This window comes from Trypanosoma grayi (genome assembly GCF_000691245.1).
Source record: "Trypanosoma grayi strain ANR4 Tgr_226_V1, whole genome shotgun sequence".
Lineage (NCBI taxonomy): Eukaryota > Euglenozoa > Kinetoplastea > Trypanosomatida > Trypanosomatidae > Trypanosoma > Trypanosoma grayi.
Window position 1 is genome coordinate 14,116 of NW_008825845.1, and position 8,308 is coordinate 22,423.

The following is an 8,308-nucleotide window of genomic DNA, read 5'->3' on the forward strand; positions in this document are numbered from 1 at the left end:
CCGCCATAATCTTCACCGTTGGGGCGCCCAGCGCCGCTAGCTGTGTCGTCTTGTTGCCGGGCGCCGCACAGGCGTCGACGATGTACTCCAGCGACCCAGCGGCAGCACTGCCCGGTGACGCCGGCGTTGACTTGCGTACCTCCACCGCGTCGAGCAGCACGCAGGCGGGGAGGCACGACGCGCGGTCCTGCAGGACGAGTTGGCCGCTGCGCACCGCCGGGTGGGCGTGCAGGTCGGTGCCCGGCGGGAACACGAGCAGCGACGGCACGACGGGGTCCACTGTGAAATCGGGCAGCCCTCGGTTGCCCTTCGTCCTGCCGGCATTCCTCTTACCGCGGTGGTTGCTGGTGGTCTCATTGTTGTCGTCGTCAGCGTCGTCACGCGCACGCTTCAGAGCGGCACGACGGAGACGCTCGACTAAACTGTCCACGTCAATCTTCAGCGTGTTCACACGTGCGTAACGCGGCATCTGTCGCTCCAGTGTCCCATCAGCATTATTACTATCCCCATCACCAGTGGTGCGGCTGCTGCTGCCGTTATGGTGGCCCGTGCTGTTATTATTATTCTTGTTTTTACCGCTACTGCTGTCCGCCTCTTCCCCCCCCTCTGGCAGGGTGTCGCCCAGACGCGGCGGGATGATGTGGTGCTTCTTCACGTGCCAGTACGCCTCGCGCAGGTAAGGCGCGGACTTCTGAATCGCCTGCGCCGTTGAGTCACGATTCGTGTGGACACCTTTCCCCAGCACCGCATCGAACGCCATGCAGACGGCGTAGTCCCTGTTGGCGCGCGGATAATATTGAAAGAACTCCGCCTGGTCAAGCACGTCCTGCAGCAACTCGTAGTGCCGCAGCGTCTCGCACACCACCGCGTACGTCTGCTTCTTCTTCTGCATTTCCTTGCGCAGGCAGAGCGCCTTCGCAGTGCCGCTGCCCTCACGCACAGCACGCACAATCTCGCTGGCCTGCCGGTAGACGTCCATCGCCCTTTTCTCTCTGCTCCTGCGTGTATCTCTAATCGCCGTGCAACAAAGGGGGAAGAAGCACCATGAAGCAACAGCAACAGTAACGAGGATTCCAAACACACACACGCACATATATACAGAGAGAGAAACCAGACAAACAGAGAGAGAAACACGCATAGGCACACACGCTGCCTTATTCACTGCTTCTCAATCGTAGTGTTCCCACAACCGTGTCGGGCACGACGCGCTCTTCAGGCTGCGTGACGATTTGAGCCACGCCGCATCGAGGTGAAAGCCACCGCGGAGTGGTTGCATCGCGTTGGGCAACGCTCTTACAGCGTCTCGTATGTGCTGAGCCATGTGGCGGGCATGCCGCACACAGAAACGATTCAACCTTGCTACTGATGCTTCCTCCTCTTTATTCTGCTGCAACTTTTTGTCTGCGCCCGCGCCCTGCGACGATGCATCATCGCCAGCGAGACAGACCACAATACTCTGGTCACACCCCGCCACATGCAGCACCTGCACCGTGGCAAAGCCGTGCGAGAGGAATTGGCCCTCAAGGTTTTCTGTGGTTGGCAGAATGTGCGCGTTGACAATCAACGCACCACCGGGTTGAAGACGTGAGCGACACAACTCAATGAGGCCGCCGTCGTGCATCATGTGTTCCCTCGCTGGATCGTAGCAGTCAAGGAACACAAAGGTGTAGAGACGGCCACGCAGAGCACCACCTCTGCTGCTCTTGCTACATTCCTCCCGCAGGACTTCCCGCGCGCCCCCCACAACGAAGCGGTAGTTTGGGTGCCGAGGATGTCCATGCGTGACGCCCCACACACGTGTTGCCGCTGTTCCAGCTGCTGCTGCTGCCCCTGAGCCAGCCTTGTCGACCTCCACCTCGCACGGTGGCACTTGGCCGTGCTGCCGGCAGGTCTCCAACACCACCGGCTCCAACTCGACAACGTCAATGGACACATCATCAGCAAGGACAGCATCCAGGAAGTTGCCAATCACATTTCCCCCAAGGCCCAATATCAGCACCGCGGTGCCTGTTGCTGACGCAATCAGCGGAAACCGCAGCAACGCACACGTGTCAGCGGGGCCGACTTGGGAAGGGCATGCGACCGTGACTTGTTGTTTTTGCTCTCGCACCGCCTCGAACACTTCATTGGGGCCTCGCCACAACGCGTGCATCAGAAGCCCAAAGTGAATCATGTGGTACGGGTAACATTCCAGCTGCAACACGCGGCCCGGTTGACAGACGGACTGGAGTGCAAAGGAATGCCGGCTTGGGTGCTGGTGCGCCGTCCCGTCCACAATGTGAAGACTGAGGAAACTGATGACGTGGTGGCGCGCGTCGCAGTGCTCCTCTTCTTCCTTAGTCTCAGCTTCCTCCTCTGCGGCGTCGGCCGCCGCCACTGCCGTAACAGCAGCAGCGGTGCCGTTCATTCGACTCCGCCTCGGTGTGTGCAGTGTGGAAAGGTTGGATGTCGTTATAGAGATCGTGGACTCCGCCCACAGCACATAATAGCCCCTCAGCACTTGACCAGACATGCAAGACAGCACACGAGTCACGCAGCGCTCCACGTGGACATTCCCTTCACACGCAAAATCTCGGCGCCGCTTCCTGTTGAGTGCTAACATGCATGCATAATCATTGCTGTTGCTGGTGCCGTCCCTCAACTCACGGAACACCCTCATGCCTGTGAAGTGGGCCCTGATCTCGTCGGGAATGCGCTTCTCCGCCGCGTGTACAAGAGCGCCATCACTGCTGCATATTCCAGGCCTTGTCGCCGTCATACTTGGTGTCCTCCCCATTGGCAAGAGGGAATTACAATACAAGCAAAGAAAAAAAAAATACACAAGAAGAGAGCTCACAACTCAATGTTCATTTCTCTTCATCCCCCTAATTCCCTCTCTTTTTCTCACCCCTTTGCGCCGCGAGTGTCAGCAACAAGATCATCCGAATGGACCAAACATCAACTTTTGGACCCCTACTCTGCATTGAACCACACCGTCAGGGTCCCGTCACGCGACCCAGACGCTAAAAAGGTCTCGCTGCCATTGGAAACGCTACACAGAGTGAGAATGGCGTCTTCGTGGTGCCGCGGCACAACACCGCTGCGCAAGGAAGGTGACTCCAGAGTGTGCGGCTCATTTCCAGTCGAAGGCCGCTCCTCCATCCGTTGATTCTGCAGCGCCACCTCCCTGATGGAGCCACATGTGGTCCCCACGTACTGTGGCGACGTGTATGGCGGGCACGCCAGCGTCCTGGACTGCGCAGGCGCCGCCATGCTCCACTTCCTGATCCACATGTCATTCCCCGCCGTCAGCACTACAGAGTGCTTCGGCTGCACCAGCAGCGCCCTCGTTGCTTGGCCGTCTGTTGCTGGATGCAGTGCAATGTGTGACTCACCGCTTGAGAGATCCAGCCTGTGCACGGCTCCCGCCTGCGTCCCAAGCAGAAGCCCGGGCTGGCTGCTGAAGCTGAGTGAAGGGCTTGCAAGGTCCGGACTGACGCACAGAATGGCGCTGGGATTATCTGTGACACGCACCGTTTGTTGATTTCCTTCGTGGAGGTGGTACTCTTGTACCATCATTTGAAAGCGCAAGTCGAACAACGCCACACATCCAGCGAGCGTAACGACCGACGCGCCGTACGCTCGTGACTTGTGGAAGAGCGGTGACACACCACTTGGGGAGCCGAGTGTTGGCGGAACTGTGGCGTGCCACATGTCCTTCCCCGCCCTGTGGTCAATGGCAGAGACGCCACCCAGCGCACTTGACACGAGCGTGATGGAGTCGCTCAGCGAGCATGCAGCCGTCAACGCGCTGCCGTCAACCGCGCGCTGCCCCACAATGGTATTGCAGGCAACATCGTACACACGCCACTCCCCATCGGTGCCACCCATGCAGAGAAGCGAGCTTAACCCATCTCGCAAAAAATTGGTAAACAGAAATGTACTCATCAGCGAGGCACCGGTCTGGATGCGGTGCGAATAGTCCAGTCCCTCGGCACCCAGCGACCACAGCGTCGCCTCACCGCGCCCACCGGCCGTCACCAACGTTCCACCTCTTGCCGCAGTGGAGCAGTAAATCCCACCAAGGTGTGCGGCTTGTGTAAACCATGGCGCGGCAATTGGCTTCAGTTCCTTTTCATTCCACAAGACGCTCGTCATTGCTGGGGTTTGGGAAGGCGGCCTTATGTCGCCACGCCTGTGGCGGCGCTCTGTGGTGTATAAATTATCGGTGCAGATACACTTATCCGAAGTAGCAGTCACATCCCGATCGGTTGGGTCGCCTTCCGCGATTAGCCTGCTCTGCCGCAAAAGCAACCGTTTGCATTCGCGCGGTGTTGGTTTGAAGAAGAGCTGCCAAGAGGCGCTACAATCATGACCGTCACTCGACCCCCCCATCCTGTCCACCGCGGGCGCCACAGGCTCCAGCATCAGTGCGTCGTACGAGACATCCACTAAAGCTGCACGCGAGGCAAGACCTTCCAGAGTACGTTTCATAATGCTATAAGGCACCGTGTACTGTGGCTCACCGCTCACACTGCTGCGCTGCACGTGGTCACGTACACCCGCGTCACCTCCAAGGAGACTGAGGCCTGGAGGGTGCATGGATGCCGTCAGCAGCTCCGTGGCAGTGGGGTGGTGTGACAGCTCCAGCTTCACCGCCGTTGGGAACGAGGCGAGGCGAGACAGCGGCACTTGATGGCACAGCAGCGGTCGGAGCGCACACTCGAGGTACATCCACAGATCACTCACACGGTGGGTGCGCGCTGCAGTCTCCACCAGTCGGCATGTCGCAGCGCTGACCCAATTGTTGGGATTAATGATGTGTGGCAGTGCCTGGTGTACGAGCGGCATGGTGTCCCAAACAGCAAGACACTTTTTCTCAACAACGGCCGTGATGCTGTCAATCGTTCGTGTTAGACACATCACATCTGTGTGTCGCAAGCCTTCATCCACGAAAAAGCGTAGCGTCTTGAGCCTCGGGGCCTGAAGGTTCACGTGACACATGATAGCTTGGGGGTACAGCTCCCGCTGTACGTCAATGGCAGAGGCGATGGCTGTTGTAAGAAATGGAATGAGATCGTCCTGCGCCCGCTCATCTCCGAGGAATTTCACCACATCGGGTGTTCGCTTAAGAGCTGAAACAACAACAGCTGTGTGCTCGTGTCTGTACAGTGAACGCAACGCGTCCCATCCTCGCTCCAGAAGGTCGTTGAGCTGCTCCCCAAATGTAAACTTCCACGCGTTGGCGGAAGCAAGTGCTTGGCGATGCTCCAGGAATGCGCGGGCCAGCAACAGAAGTCCTGGAAGTTGGTCGGCCACCTCCGCCAGGAGGGCGACATCTGTGGTGTCTGCGTTCTGCACGATTTCCTCCACGCACGGCAGGACAAGGTCGTCAAACATGGTGGCCTCACTGGCGGAGAAGCTGACGGAGTGGCATATCATCGACAAGGTGCGCAACGCAAGGACACGCGCTACAACCGGGTGTTTGTCCATCTTCACGTAGTGCAGTATGTAGGGAAGAATTGTGTCACTCTGCACTACCACCGGGCAGTAGGGTAAGACTTTTTGGAGGATGGAGATGAATCGACAGAAGGCCTCCGCTGTGACAAGGTGCCTACTAGTGTTAACGATAACGGGAAGCAACAACAACACACTCAACTGTTTGGCCTCACCACATGCGGCTAGTTGTTGTGGTGAGGTGGCGAAATCAGCAGGCTGACAACGTCTCTCTGCCTCGTCTAGGATGTCCTCCAGACGGGACCAAAGAAGCTGCACCTGTAGATCAGGTGGCCGCGCCAGTAGTGGTGGGAGGACGTCGCGATAGAGGAAGCCGAAGTACGGTGGAAACACTGATGGTGTGAACCTCTCCAGCAGCTGCCGCGCATTGGGGCGGTCTGCCGGGCTGGTACATAGCATGTCAAGCAACAGGCGACGCATGCCTGGGGGGACAGCATGCTCCGTCAGCATCGCATCAACCATCGCCTCGCGTTCTCGCTGGCTCTCTTGGGACCGCAGCACGAGGACGTGGGAGAGAGAAAAGAGCGGCTCCTCTGTGAACATGTGCGCCAACACACACCCTGCTGAAAAAATATCCATCGCCTGTGTGTGGGCACTCGCATTGACATTTGAGGTGCTGAACGGAGGTGACTGATCCACAAACTTCTCCGGCGCCAGAAAGCAAATACGTGTCTCATTTGTGTCATAGTAATAGGCGAACACCGCAGGGTCATTTGCTGGCAGCAGCGCAGGCTTAAAAGGAGAGAGATCTGTCACATAAAGCCACCCTGATGTGTCCACCAACACATTGTCTATCTTTAGGTCACCGTGAACAGTCCCCCATGTGTCGTGCAGTTGCACCAGACTCTGCAGGATTTGATACCCAGCGAAAAGACGCTCCCCCATATTCCAATACGGACGCGTAGCGAGTCGCTCCGCCAGAGAGTAGGCTATGTAGGGTCGCTCAAGCTTACAAAAGCGGTCATTCTGCACCTCCATACTCGAGTAGAAGAGCACATTGCACGGTGGCGGGACAGCCCCAGCACTCGCACTGAGATTATTTGTAGTAGCACTAGTGGCACTGTTATTCGTTTCGACTACTGGGGAAACAACAATGCGAGTCATACGCGCATTAATCTTTAGCAGGTGATCGTAGCAGAAGTCCACCAGCTGTTGCTGCGCGCTGTTGCCAAGGGTGCGCACGAACACCCTGACCACGACGTCCATGCTTCCTGCACGCTGCGAACGTTGAGGTGCCGATGATGACTTGGTGCGGCTCTCGTTGGTAGAGAAGAAACTGCGCGAACGAAGTGACTCTCCCACATTGACGGTGTCCACCGCCTTTCTGCAGTGGAAAGTACGGAAGTAGTTCCGGTGCTCGCCACCGAGGGGCGCCACCAGTTCGAGCAGCGACGAGACGTCTGCAACGTTCACAGCAGTCGCTGCTGCCAGTTGGTTCCCCATATATGTATATATTGTTGCTCTGGATGTGTTTAAGATGCACAGATGATGAAGATGATGATGATGTGTTCGATTTGCTGCACTTTTGGTCATCCACAATGTCATATTAGAGCACAGCTACGAGATCTCACAGGTGCTGAGGGCGCAGGCCACAGCGCAACAAAACGAGACACCACACACTCTCACACACAAGAGAAGCACGCAGATCAACAAAAAAGTGTCCCCGCCACTTCGGATATCCTAGGTAGCGAGATGCACCGAAAGCACACGTCATCAAGGTAAGGCAGTGCTGAAGCAAGACTGTCACTCCCCCTTGAAAGGGAAGACTTGTTTTCCCCTTTATTCTTTTTCATTCTCTTCCTCTTAATTCACCTCCAGGACCCCATATATCTCTGCGTTGTGCCTACGGCGATATGTAAGAGCCATTCGAGGGCTGTATGGGTTGCCAAGCACTGTATACATGGGGAGATTGTTGAGTCGGCGGTGCGGCAAACAGAGACATGACCTCTGTTTTGGCATCCACCGCTGTCACCTGGTGTCCCGGATGTGACGCTACGGACGAGGCACATTGATGGTTGCTTCCCATCGCACCAGCCCCCGCTGTGTGCACCCACAGCGCGTAATGCTGATGGTGGGGATGACAATGAGGGTAGAGCTGATGCTGCTGTGTGGCTATTGTTGTTGATGGTTGTGGTGGCGGGCCTGGCGTCGTTGTAGAGAACAGGTCATCTATGTCAATGCCACCACGGGCCTTGACACTGACCGCAGGCGCATTGCCCGCCGTTGTTGAGTCGCCACCCCACAACATCGGCACCGCCATGGACGACGAGGATGACTCCGTCGTTGCTGGTGGCGGTGGCTGAAGTGTTGACGTGGGCTCTACGAAACCTGACCACGCGCTCTCCGCCACCTCAGCCATAAACTGCTTCATCAGCTCCTCCTGCTGTGGGTGATAGTACATCCGGCGTTCGTACTTGTCGCGTACGAACCGCTCCACTGTGGCATTATCGGTGGTGGGACTCGGCCGCAGATTGGGTGACATCCTGTGCTCATACAGTGAACGCCCATGCTCATTTCCAATGCACTCACAACAGCGTATCATGTCCTCCTCCCACGTGTCCATGGTTGTCGAGCGCACCTTTGATACGTGCGTCCCCATGGCACGATGCAGACCGGCGCAGCGGAGGCATACAAAGACACCGAGGTTGGTGCTGGCCCAGCGCGGCTGCTTCGCTGAGCACTCAAAGCACTCGCGATTCTCCGGTTTACGGAGGAGGTACTCTAATCGCTGCTGCTGTCCAGCTGTAACACGGCTCATCGTAGCGAGTAGGGCCTTGATGTGTATATGAGATGGTGTGCGTGTTCTTAATGC

The 8,308-nt window shown here is 57.3% G+C and overlaps 4 protein-coding genes across 4 annotated transcripts in view; all 4 read right to left on the reverse strand.

Moving 5' to 3' along the window:
• The window catches only part of DQ04_02261050 (methyltransferase), a gene marked incomplete at both ends in the record, with an annotated part of 1,269 nt that extends 290 nt beyond the window's left edge, over positions 1-979 (reverse strand). The window contains one exon of the mRNA XM_009311690.1: positions 1-979. This exon is cut by the window's left edge and continues 290 nt beyond it. Within this exon, the coding sequence (XP_009309965.1) occupies positions 1-979 (979 nt within the window).
• Positions 980-1,168: 189 nt separating this feature from the next.
• On the reverse strand, positions 1,169-2,776 carry DQ04_02261060 (hypothetical protein; the record flags this gene model as incomplete). Its single annotated transcript, XM_009311691.1, has 1 exon — positions 1,169-2,776. The coding sequence occupies one exon, from the start codon at positions 2,774-2,776 to the stop codon at positions 1,169-1,171; it is 1,608 nt and encodes a 535-aa protein (XP_009309966.1).
• Positions 2,777-2,952: 176 nt separating this feature from the next.
• DQ04_02261070 (putative protein kinase) lies at positions 2,953-6,939 on the reverse strand (the record flags this gene model as incomplete). Its single annotated transcript, XM_009311692.1, has 1 exon — positions 2,953-6,939. One exon carries the CDS (start codon positions 6,937-6,939, stop codon positions 2,953-2,955), a length of 3,987 nt encoding a protein of 1,328 aa, XP_009309967.1.
• A 400-nt stretch (positions 6,940-7,339) lies between these two features.
• Positions 7,340-8,254, reverse strand: DQ04_02261080 (ADP-ribosylation factor GTPase activating protein; the record flags this gene model as incomplete). The annotated part of the gene is made up of 1 exon (XM_009311693.1): positions 7,340-8,254. One exon carries the CDS (start codon positions 8,252-8,254, stop codon positions 7,340-7,342), a length of 915 nt encoding a protein of 304 aa, XP_009309968.1.
• Between the last annotated feature and the right edge of the window lie 54 nt (positions 8,255-8,308).